Consider the following 12,921-nt stretch of genomic DNA (forward strand, 5'->3'; position numbering starts at 1 on the left):
TAATCTTTGACTCTCACCCCTGAATCTTTCCTGTCCACCAGCCAGTGCTTTGTTCTCTTTCCCACAGACAAGCAACTTTGTTGCCACGAATTGGATTTTTTTTCCTAGAGCTCAGAAATGGTTATAGCTTTCTTTCGTTTCCAGTATTTTATTTTGGCTGTTTGAACTGGGGAGTAAAGCCTGCTATAGATTTGATGGGCCCTAACTTCGGATGATTGCTGATATGATTTTATAGAAATCTGTAGGCCTTCACTAGCTATATCTATCCACCATAGGGGTCCAATCTCCAGATTTTCTCAGGAAGCAGAAGATCGGGGTGGGGGCTGAAGAAACAGGAAACAGCATCCTTAAATACAAAGATCCGTCCTAGTTGGGCCCTGTGTTCTGGAGTTCCAGGCATCCTCACTATGGAGCAGTGACAGAGTCTTGCTAGTGACTGATGTCAGTCCTGATTAAGGGGTCAGTAAAACACCAGGATGTGGACTAGACAGACCCAATGACTGAAGCTGGACCAGAGCCCAGCCCTCTTGACTCCAGGTTGAATTGTCTCTCAGCAGATGGCAGAGGAAACAAATAATTTTAGAGCCCCAAGGGTCCCATGTAAGGCCAGGGTTTTGGGGTTTCGATCAGCTTTCTCCAATGGTACAGTTGAAGGTGTTAAATATTTCATCAGTTTGGCATGGGCACTGACCAATTGATGGACACCAGCATTAATCCTTTAGTAGCTGAATTGTGGAGAGGGCAGATGTGGTGGCAGGAGGAACAGTAGCTATTTCCCAACCAGCACGGTAGCATTTCTTTCTTTCTTTCTTTTTTTGAGGAAGATTAGCTCTGAGCTAACATCCACCACCAATCCTCTTCTTTTTGCTGAGGAAGATTGGCCCTGAGCTAACATCCCTGTCTATCTTCCTCTGCTTTATACATTGGACGCCTGCCACAGCATGGCTTGATAAGCAGTGCGTAGGTCCACACCTGGGATAAGAACCAGGGAATCCTGGGCCACCAAAGCAGAGCACGCAAAGTTAACCACTATGCGACCAGGCCATTTCTATCAGTATTTCTATCAGTGTGAACTGGCTCTAAACCTCTGGGCTTCAACCATAGACGTGAAAAGAAACTCTGACCTTGAGTGCCAGAGGCTTCAAAGATACCAGTACAGATCTACGTGATTACCATCAGGCTGTTTGAAAACTTTAAACAAACAAAAAAACAACTTGAGATTTTGCCCAGAAATAGTGATTTGTGTTTTCTTGTGTATATATAGGCTTTGGGGTCTCTATTGAGACACAGGAAACCTTTACCTCTTCCCTCCTCCCCACACATGAGACTAGTTCTACTAACAAGGAGGTTTCACTTTCTATCCTCTCCCTACAGAGAAACAGATTAAGATCCCGTGGCTGACACCACAGGGTGCAAGATCGCTGAATTTTAGGGGTGGATGCCTTAGAAATAAGCATTCATGTGCTGCTCACAAACAGCCTCATCTCTTGATGAAAACATAGCTGCTAATGGTCTTTATTTTGATCGTAAGAACATGTTTAGAATTTTGTAGGATTTGGATGAGGTTTATAATTTTTCCTTCAACACTTTTCAGACCTATGAAATTGAGAGCCGATAGGGACCTGGAGGTAAGTTTGCACGGAGATGTGGATTCAAGCTGGAAAAAGAACTGATGTCTGCAAGCTAGAAGATCAGCTAAAAGAGAAGGAAAAGGTCAAGGAGTCAGAGGGGCCACACACAGGTCCCTGCATGTGGGAAAACCCCACTCCGGTGATGCCCTCTTCTCCGCTAACTCCCTGCTTTCCCCCTCTCCTCCCAAAGTGGCATCTTCCTGGCGGTTGGTTATGATATGGCAGAGCTGCTAAACTCTCCCTGGTGTGGGTAATGACCACAGTGATTGTGGCTTCACTTTTTTCATCCCTTGATACTCAGTAGGGAGGGCTCAGGCACTGGGCCGTTGGTAAGAAGTCACTTGAAAGGTTGTCTATTTGTTTCTTGTTTTCTTAGCTGCTTAGTCATTCATGCCGCTGGTGTTGTGGTTGCCACACTCTGCTAAGACATGAAAAGGCCAAGTCATCAGGCAGTGGGAGGCTTCCTGCCCGGTTGGTACCGGACGTCTCTCTGGGCATGAAGGTCAGAGATGGCTATCTCGAATCACGATGGCATGGCTTCTAGGGAGCCTGGAGCACTTTATTGTCTCTGCTCCACCCTCCACCCCCATATCGTGTGTGGTCATCTGTTCCTGTTCCTCCAGGAGGGAAGGGACAGACGGTTTATTCTCTGATTTACTGGCAGGGAACTGTGACAAGGGCTTGCCCTGCAGACAGTTTAACCAGCCGTGTCCAGTCTTCTGCTCTTGGGCCTCAGCCTTACATCAGCAGTTCTGGCCTCCATTCTTATTCTCCTATGAAAGCAAAAGCTTAAGCCAGGAGGGGTTGGGGACACTAACAAGAGTCTTCCTCTTAATAACTGGGTGCCGAAGTCCCAGCTGTTGGTTTTCACACTTCCTGCCCTCCTCCTGTGGCCCAGGATGTTGCTCCTGCAGTGGGGCAACAGGAGAGGCAGGATGGATGGAAACAGAAGCTGCTTCGGGAGGGAGGAGCTGAGTTGGCCACAGAATCCTGTCTCTATCCTGCATCCCTGCTTAGCTCTGACTAGAACTTCAGCGTCCTGGAAAGTCACTTTTCTATCACATCTCCAATGTATTGGGCCAGTTGCGAGGCCTGATTTCTCTGTTTTTAATTGTTTGAGGTCTTCCTTATCCTGTCCTACCTCACCTGACTCTTACTAATCCTTCAGGTCTTGGGAAAGTCATTCCTCCAGGAAGCCATTCTTAATTTTTCCCACCCCATCCCCTACTCCCCAGACCCTTGTTATAGTCTCCCTTATCACTCTATTCTTCCCTGCAGATCACTCACCACATGTTATTGTAAAAATATGTTCCCCCTGATATGAGAGGCAAAGTATGGGTCTGTCTTGTCCACAGATTTATCCTCAGTGCCTAAAACTTGGCAGGCTCTCCAAATATTTGAATGAAAGTGGACCTGTATTTTATTAAAATTTTTAGGTCATGTATTTGGACCTAATTTCTTTAGGTCAAGGGACAAAGAGAAATTTGGTTTTGAAGCTACTGAAGTTGAAGCATCCGTGTGCAGTACCCAGCTGAGTACATGAGTCTGAAACTCAAGTAAAAAAGTCATTGTTGGTGAAATAGATTTGGAAATCTCAGCAAGTGGGCCACTGGGAGGTGGCCTCCTACACCCCAATGTTGCCACCCACAGGTCTAGATTTGGTGTGACTGGAAGAATAGAATTACAGGAGATGGAGGACAGCGTTCTCACTCCAATTAGATTTCCTTTCCCACAGGTTTATCCACTTGTTTTTCATCACAGAAATGGCCTCCACTTTCAACCCCCGAGAATGTACGCTGTCCAAACAAGAAGGACAAAGCTATGGCTTCTTCCTGCGAATTGAGAAGGACACTGATGGCCACCTGGTTCGGGTGATTGAGAAGGGTAGCCCGGCAGAGAAGGCTGGCCTCCAGGATGGAGACAGAGTTCTTAGGATCAATGGCATCTTTGTGGACAAGGAAGAGCATATGCAGGTGGATGGGACATTTGAGATTCTTCTTCCAATATCTCTTTAGCCCCTACATCTCTGCTGATTATAGCTTTTGGGGTCATTGGAGCTTTTCTGGCTGCCACTGGCAAGGCAGGACATATTTATAGCTGTACTTTCTGCTGGCTAATCAAGTTTCCTACAACTAACCAAGAACTGTAAAATTATTCCCAGATTTGAATGGTGTCAGCTCTAATATGCATTGCATGTTTGCTATGAGACTATGCTAGGCAATTTCATAGTCATTATTTTGTTAAATCCTCATCACAGCCCATGAGGTATATATTACCATCTTATAGGTGAGGAGATGGAGGCTCAGATAACATTGCTTGCTAACAGTTCATGCAGTGAACATATGGGAGTGTCTGACCTTATGCCAACTCTGCTTGCCTCCGAGTGGGTGTTCTTTTCACTACACCATGCCTTCTCCATAGACCCAGGAGGACCTGTTGTCCTGGAGGGCAGCAGTCATCCCTAGAAGGGACAAGTCCTTTTATGGGTCCCCTGAACTGGGGTTGGGCCATGCTCTAGGTTCCAACAGTGCTAGGGGCCCAGACTAATCTGCACCTAGATATCGGGAGGATTGGGGCAGAGATGGCTGGGGCACTATCTGCTGACTATTTGCATGTCGGCCGTCAGCTATGAGAATCTCCAGAGCCAGATAATGAACATCCCCTATGGTGGTTGATAGAGGGTTATTGGCTAAAGTTACCTTTTTCTTTCTTCCTCCTAGGTTGTGGATCTGGTCAGAAAGAGTGGGAATTCAGTGACTTTACTAGTTCTAGATGGGGATTCCTACGAGAAAGCCATGAAAAAACAGGTAGACTTGAAAGAGTTGGGTCAAAGTCAGAAGGAACCAAGTTTGAATGATAAGAAACTGCCCCCTGTGATGAATGGAGAAGCACAGACTTGGACCCAGCCACGGCTCTGCTACCTGGTGAAGGAGGGGAGCAGCTATGGCTTCTCTCTGAAAACTGTCCAAGGTGAGCTTGAGGGTGGGGTATGGACAACCAGCTTTCCAGAAGAAAGATATTGTTATCGGTTAATGTCTTCTTTGACTAACTTTTCAGTTGCTATGGATATCCAACAGCAGCTTCTTTCTCTCTCCCTGCCTCCCTGGCCCTGCACAATTGTGTAACCGGGAATCAGGACATAGGACAGCAGCATGGGCATGTGGGGCACTGGACATTCCTGTCCGCCAGTGTTTGTTAGGCTGAGCCTTTGAGGCCAGATGGTTAGAGGGTTGATGCTTCTTTGTTATTCTTTTGTAGCTTCCTTAAGGTGAGGGTGGACGGGATCTTGAGGAATAAGGGGTGAGAAAAAGGAGGCTCTTCATAATAGCTACTTTGAGTAAGAAGGATATCTCTTTTCATCTCTCAGAGTACTCAGGTGCCATTCATTTATTTAACAAATTCTTGAGCACCTACTGATGTGTCGGACACTGTCATAGTTGCTGAGGACGCTGTAAAACTCCCCACCCTCTTGACATTTAAATAGTATTCTCAGCTGTGGCCAAGCCTTAACTGTTCTGACCTCCAGCTGAGAGGTACATAGTGATTTGAAAAACCCCGACCCCACCAGAAAGACGAAGTTCTGTTTGTAGAATTTCAGAGGTGCAGGCTGACTTGTGCTCAGTTGACCACGGTTCTGTAATGGTTTCTCTGGGACCGATGCTGGAACCACGGAAGCTGTGTTAGTCTGCTGGTTCTACCTCCAATGTTGCCCCTCCCGTGTTCTTTCTGGTACTGGAGAGGCACTGGGGGTAGGTCATAATTTGGTTAAGTGATAAAGAGCAGACCATTGGAAAACATAAAATTGTTTCCAAGGCTCATTTAACCTGTAGCAAGAGATGTAAACTAGCTATAAAAAGTATTTCTCAAGTTTGTCAGTTATCAAATACAATGACGTAGATGGTCAAAGGAAGCTTGGCATTTCTGAGAAGGCCGTTATCAGTAAAATGGTAAAAAAAGAAAGTAATTCAGATTCTATTCATTTGGTCTTGTGCTACTGTACATGTGAATGGTTTAGGTTAGCTTTATGAAGAAAATGTTTCCTTCATGAAAATTATATAGCAAAGTAACAGGAGAAATGTTAAATGTTTAAGAAAGCAGAGTTTAAGTTACTGTTATTCCTTACAAATGATTTATCTAGTCACTATACAGCAGCCCTTTGCTAGACTGAAATATTAATATCTTGCAAGAATTGACAGCATTTCTTTAAGAAGCACCTAAATCATGCCACCTACACCAGCACAAGCCCACCCCAGACTGATCGTAAGTGTGTATGCTTTCATCTCCCTCCTGTGCCTCTGTCCTCGTTAGCCTCCATCGGTGAGATTTATTGACTCCATCGGTGTGTGAGGGGTGGTGATAGTACCAATTAAAGACAGGATGGAGTGGATGCCTCCTAACTCTACAAAGAAAGGAAGGGAGACTAACAGGGTGACGCAGCACGAGCAGAGTTGGGTGCTTTCTGGTTCAAGAGGCCAGTGCCACCTGAGATTCCTTCCTTGAATTTAGTTGGGCTCAGAAATTCTATTCAAATCAACAAAAACCAACTGAGTAATGGCTGTCAAACTTTGTGCTAGAAGCTAAAATTGTTGTTCTAGATCAGAAGCCAAAGTCTGTTTGAGTTACCCCTAAAATTGGAAATTCTAATTTTACATTATTGGGAGAAAACCCTTTACTGTTGGACTTCCTGTGTAATGGAGTTGAAACACTTGTCCACCTCTGGCTCTCTTTCAGGTAAAAAGGGAGTGTATATGACTGATATTATACCTCAAAGTGTGGCTATGAAAGCTGGTGTCCTGGATGATGATCACTTGATTGAAGTGAATGGAGAGAATGTAGAAGATGCCAGTCATGAGGAAGTGGTTGAAAAGGTATATCCCAAAGGGGTGCTTTTCTTACCTTACTTTCACTCTACTCTTAATGGAAGTGAGAGGAAGACAGGAGTGGTAGTTTCTGATGGCAGGAATATAAAAGTGGTAAGTTGCTCCTTTGTATTAAGAGCGAACAGACTCACTAGTCATGTAAGCAGTGTTACCATAGGGTTTTGGAGTAAGGCCTTTGCTAGTTTCACATTATCTTGAAGAAGTGTTCTAAAGAACTATCTTTTTTTTTTTTCCTTTGGTGAGGAAGATTGGCCCTGAGCTAACATCTGTGCCAATCTTCCTCTATTTTTCGTATGTGGGACGCCGCCACACGGCTTGATGAGCAGTGTGTAGGTCCACACCCGAGATGCGAACCTGCAAACCCCAGGCCGTCAGAAGCAGAGCATACTAACTTAACTACTATGCCACCAGGCAACACCCATTAACTTTATCTTTTGGATCTTATTTATGTTTGATTGGGAGACCCCTCTGAATTTATATGAAGTTCACTGTTGAGCCACTGTTACTAAAATGTTTTAAATACAAGCCGGAAGATAACCAATGTGGCAGTGAATATAGAACCACACATGGGGAGTACTGGAAGGCCTGTACCTCAAATCTGATGTCCTACATGGTTGCACGACACACGGAAAATTCTCTGAGGTTTTCCTTTGAGGTCATATGGAACCTTGAAAAGTGACCAACCTTATCTTCTCTTGGTAGAATGATCTTTCCAAGTAGACCTTTATGTTCTTTTCTTTTCCAAACTCCTTTTCGAGCCTTCACCTAAGTACCTTTCTGGGTTTTCTAGACTCCAGCTCTCATTTGGGTTCAGTTAGCCTCTGTGTGGGTGAGGTCATACTTCACAAAGGGAAAACAATAACTGTGGAAGTGCAGGTAGATAAATACCAGTGAGGTGGTAGGAGATCGTGTAACAGCTTAAACTCCGGCCTTACATCCCATATTTGCTGTTGAATCTAGATACTGTGCCTCTATATAGAAACTCTTCTATTTCCCAGCATCATTCTTGGAGACTATGTTGGTCTTCACCTGTGTGTGCTGTTGCAGGTGAAGAAGTCAGGAAGCCGTGTCATGTTCCTGCTGGTGGACAAAGAAACTGACAAGCGCCATAATGAGCAGAAGATAAAATTCAAGAGAGAAACAGCCAGTTTGAAATTGCTACCACACCAGCCCCGGGTTGTGGAGATGAAGAAGGGAAGCAATGGCTATGGTTTCTATCTGAGGGCAGGCGCAGAACAGAAAGGTAAGGCACTGGAGAGCAGAGAACTTGGCAGCGTGACCATCTAGTTCTTCATCCTAGTCTGGCTTGAGTTCCATTAGATCCCCCAACTCTGCAACAGATGCATGAGGGGCATAGTAAGCATCTAGGAAGCACAGCTGGGTCAGTTTCCATGTCACATGGGGCCTGATGATGGGCATCCCAAGGTTTCCAGAGCAGAATGATAAGGCAGAATTTGGGATCTGGGCAGTAGTATGCTGGAAAATTGGATCTCTGGAAAAAAGAAAACAGCCCTAATTTTTGGCATCTGTTGACTTTTGTGGTATAAATACTCTCACCATGTTTGATTTCAAGCTAACAACATGATGTCACAGAATGCAAATCTGTAAGCACTGCACAGAATTGGTTCTCATTAACTAGAAGGAGCCAGCTCAGCACACCACTAGATCCGAGGCGGAGGTGTGGGTTGGATCTGGGACTCAAACAGACTCAGAGGTCTTTCTGATTCCTTATAACTCAACAAGGAAAGAACCAAGGTCCTCCTAGAGAAGATGAATATATAAAAGAATGTAGCTTCAGGCCATGCAAACTGTTATTTACCCGGAAGTTGCTATTTTCTTTTCATTATATATGTTCACATTAATTCATCAAATACTAACTTGGTTCATATTATGTAAAAACATCCTCGGGGCCTTTGAGAATATCAAGTGAATCAGACAGGAATTCTTCAATCAAGGAGCCCCCCATCTAGTAAAGGAGCTAAGTCACATTATGTCCATAACTGAAGGTAGATGGTGAGAAGCACCTTAATACAGGGGTAGATGAGTCCTGTGGGAATTCAAGGTTGGAGCAAGCTTTTCTCACTAAAAAGGAACTGGAAGGCCTCATAGTGGAGGGGGCACTTGAGTTCAGGCTTTATCATATGAATAGAATTTGGACAAGTAGATGGAGTGGGCACAAGGAAGGCCATCCCAGGAAGATAGGATTTGTGCAACCAAAGCAGGAAACACAGACACAGTTTGATCAGTGTCTAATGTGTAGCACAAGGACACCCAGTTAGAAAGGTGGATTGGAAAGAAATGATGAAGGGCCTTTAATGCCAGGTTAGGGAGTTTGGACTTAGTTCTATAGCCAATGCAGAGTTAAAAAGCTTTTGGAGCAGTGTGAGAGAGAAGAAAAAATTAAGCCTACAGTGTCTTCGGGTGCTTTACACATCTCAATTACTCCTCATAATTCTGGAAGAAGAATTGCTGAAATTGAGGGATTGGAGAAGACACAGTAATTACATAAGGTCAGACAGCTGTGGCATAACTGGGGTCAAACTCAGGTCTGTTTAGTTCCAAAACCCATGCTCATGCTGTCGCACTGGGGAGGGACTTGGTCAGACACTGCGTCCAGATGAATCTGAAGGCGGATCTGTATTGGAGAAGGCGAGGATTAGGGACAAGGAGAGCAACTGGGAAGGTGGTGTAGTAGTTTAGGTAGAATTCTAGGCAGGAACTAATACAAACTGCATTTAGGGTAAAGGAAAGGTGGGACTAGAGAAAAGGAGATGTGTCAAATATCAAGGCAGCATCGAAGGACTTAGTTGATTAGATATGGGGAATGGATGCTGAGGACGACTCAGTTGCTAAGTGTCACTCACTGAGGGGAGAGACAGCACTCCAATAACAAGTGACTAAGAGGAGAGGCTTGGGATGCGGGAGATGGGCAAAGATGACTTTTGGTTTGAATACATTACATTTGAGGGACCTATGTGATATCCGGTTGGAGGTGTCCAGCAGCTAGCTAGAAAAGTGAAACTGGAGCTTGTTAAAACAGTGTGAGGGACAAAAAAAGCATGAGAGATCTGGAGGCATCTGGTGAAGGTAGGTTAAGTCAGGAAAAGAAGGCCAAAGACATATCCTTGAGGCACGCATACATAAACATATTCATAATTGAACAAAACCAATTGCTACAATACCAGTGCGGGTTCCCTAGGGTCTGAATTCTTCGGTTTTGTTCTTCATTCTTCCCTTCCCCGTTTTTTATGGCTTAGCTTCTAGATAAGATGTACAGATACAAGTATGCCCACTGACTTCCTGGGAACTTGCTGACCTTTAATGCTTAGCATGCTTATTTGTCGAGATCGAATTGGCAGATACCTTTAGTATCAACATGATCCTTTTTGAAAGACTCTTTTATTGTTAACAGTTGGATTTATTCCCGAAGTGAGTTCTGAGCAGGGAAAAAGGCAGGGTAGGATATTTATAGGCTGGGATGCCAGGAGGAGGGACAGCAGCTGTGCTCAGCATGCCTTTTATATCTATTGTGTCAGGGTCTTGACTCCACCAGAAATCCCAGTTTGTTTTTTTAGGGGGCTTTCTGATAATTTTATTTATTTTTTGGCGGGGGTGGGTAGGTCAAATCATCAAGGATATAGATTCCGGAAGTCCAGCAGAGGAGGCTGGCTTGAAGCACAATGACCTGGTAGTTGCTGTCAATGGCGAGTCTGTGGAGTCCCTGGATCATGACAGCGTGGTGGAGATGATCAGAAAGGGTGGGGAGCAGACCTCACTGCTGGTGGTGGACAAGGAGACAGACAACATATACAGACTGGTAAGTGGTACAAAGTCACATATTCACGTACTCAGGTTGGATCCATTCACTCATGCCACCAAACTTTGGTTAAGTTACCACTTTGATCTTCAAACTTGAAGGGGCATAATGATCAGCATTAAGGCTGAAGAGAAGCTCAAATTGGCAGTGATGAGAGAATGCCAAGTGGTACATAATTAAGCCCTTAGATTTGAGACTTTGAAAGAATTTGCAAATATAACTGCAGAATTACTTTTGATAATTTGGAAAAAATCTATGGAGAACAGCAGCCTGGAAAAAGGCAGATGTAGCCTTAACTTTACCAAGTAGGCAACAACTGAATTTTAAACGACAGACTAGTAATTTCCATCAATCTCATGTAAAAGCCTAGAAGGATTACTAAACAGTTTATAAACCCTTAGCAAGGGGGTAGATACACAGATTCACCAAAACCAGGTTGTGTCAAACTAACATTATTTCCTCTCAATCAACAACTCCTAATCATAACAGTTATTACGTGCATATTTTAAGGTTTTTATAATAGTTTTATTTTATCACAAGAACTGAGGTTGAATCTAACCTAACAGACATTTGAAGGCCTTCTACATACCATCTGCCTTGCTAAGTGTTGGTCACGAAGATGAACAAAGTGTTCTATGTGATATACAATAAGAGAAACATCCAGTGGTATATAAATGATACAGAGGGAGCAATATTATGGGAGGTGGTAGTGGTATTTGCCTCTTTTTATTTTTTATTTATTTATTTTTTGGTGAGGAAGATTGGCCTTGAGCTAACATCTATTGCCAATCTTCCTCTATTTTGTATGTGGGATGCCACCACAGCATGGCTTGATGAGCAGTGTGTAGGTCCACGCCTGGGATCCAAACCTGCGAACCCCAGCCACTGAAGTGGAGCAGGCAAACTTAACCACTACGCCACTGGGCTGGCCCCATAGATTAGGACTCTGAAGGTCAGAGAGATTAAGTGATTTGCTGAAGTCACCCCGCTTAAGTAAAGACTGAAGCCAGAATTCGAACCCAAGTTCTTAGACTCAATTCATTATACCAAACTCCCTCTCAGCACAACATTTTGATTAGATGTTTCAAGATATTTGTGTAAAGAAGATTAAAGAGTGAACTGGACGACAGAAAAATTAATGGGTTTTTAGTTAGCTGAGCAACCATACCTAAAGAATACTTGCTATTGGAACAATGTCAACCCGAACAGACATCTCTAATGGCATGCCACTTGTTCCTATCCAAGCTAATTTATTACCAAATTTGGATGGAGACATGGAAAACATATTTAACATACCTAATCACACAGATGACTTAATGTGCTGATGGATAATTAATTTACTAGAGAGTATAATTAATATTTAAAATATCTTAGTCAGGGTAGAAAGAATAATAAAAACTAATAAGTTTAAGTTTAAACAGGAAAAAACTTTAAGGAGTACATTAACTTAAAAACAACTGTATGAATACTAAATGTGAGACCTGATTTGACGACGACAGAAAAAGACAAGAAACTTGATGATACTCTAAGTAGCTGCCCCCATCCAAAAAAGGCAAATTTAAAGTTACATTAATTTACACTTGGCTTTTGCAGACAATCGTATTACTGCACTGAGTTGGTCAGACCATACTTGCGATTACTAGAAAATGTAATCTTGGGCAAGGTACCTTCTTTGTGCCTCAGTTTCCTCAGTTGTAAGATGTGGGTAACTACTGTGAAGGGTAACTATGAGGGTTAAATGAGTTAGTATTTAGAGCATTCAGAATAATGCTTGGCACATATAAATGTTCTGTTTGCTAAATTAATATTGTGCTCCGTTCTGAGAACCTCACTTTAGGAAGGGCAGTGACAAGAAAGGTAAGCAAGGCAGAGGTTTTGGAAGACACCATGTGAGTACTTAGCTTGAATAAGCATAGATTTGGGGGAAGAAAGAACATCTTTAAGAATTTGAGAGGCTGGCCTGGTGGTGTAGTGGTTAAGTTCGTGTGCTCTGCTTTGGTGGCCTGGGGTTCATAGGCTCAGATCCTGGGTGTGAACCTACACACTTCTCATCAAGCCATGCTGTGGCAGCATTCCATATAGAAAGTAGAGGAAGATTGGCCTGGATGTTAGCTCAGGGACCATCTTCCTCAAGCAAAAAGAGGAAGATTGGCAACACATGTTAGCTCAAGGCCAATCTTCCACACCAAAAAAATAAAATAAAATAAAATAAAATAAAGACCACACTTATGCACCTTAAAAAAAAAAAAAGAATTTGAAAGGCTAAGTGGTAACTATGTTAGCTGATGGATGTGTTAACGAACTTGATTGTGGTAATCATTTCACAATGTGTGTGTATATCAAATCATGTTGTACACCTTGAATATATATAATTTTGTCAATTATACCTCAATAAAGTCGGAAAAATATATGAAAGAAAAACTGACACAATTGAAGAGAGAAATAGACAGTTCTACAGTAATGGGTGGAGACTCCAATATGCCACTCTCAATAATGGCTAGAACCACCAGACAGAAGAGGAGGAAGGAAGTAGAGGACTTGAATCACACAACACAATCAAACAACTAGATCTAGCAGACATGCACAGCACACT

General features: G+C 43.3%; 1 protein-coding gene across 9 annotated transcripts in view; it reads left to right on the top strand.

The window, feature by feature from the left end:
• The window catches only part of PDZK1 (PDZ domain containing 1), a 31,978-nt gene that overhangs the window by 13,862 nt on the left and 5,195 nt on the right, over nucleotides 1-12,921 (top strand). For 5 of the 9 annotated variants that reach the window (XM_046680817.1, XM_046680815.1, XM_046680821.1 and 2 more), the window contains 5 exons: nucleotides 3,393-3,604; nucleotides 4,352-4,601; nucleotides 6,363-6,499; nucleotides 7,559-7,754; nucleotides 10,132-10,328. In XM_046680817.1, the coding sequence (XP_046536773.1) occupies nucleotides 3,395-3,604; nucleotides 4,352-4,601; nucleotides 6,363-6,499; nucleotides 7,559-7,754; nucleotides 10,132-10,328 (990 nt within the window). In that variant the 5' untranslated portion in view covers nucleotides 3,393-3,394. Of the gene's footprint in view, nucleotides 1-2,117; nucleotides 2,134-3,366; nucleotides 3,605-4,351; nucleotides 4,602-6,362; nucleotides 6,500-7,558; nucleotides 7,755-10,131; nucleotides 10,329-12,921 lie in introns of those variants that run through there. The other 4 variants (XM_046680820.1, XM_046680816.1, XM_046680818.1 and 1 more) reach the window with 2 other exon arrangements.

Source organism: Equus quagga, chromosome 13, assembly GCF_021613505.1.
Source record: "Equus quagga isolate Etosha38 chromosome 13, UCLA_HA_Equagga_1.0, whole genome shotgun sequence".
Lineage (NCBI taxonomy): Eukaryota > Metazoa > Chordata > Mammalia > Perissodactyla > Equidae > Equus > Equus quagga.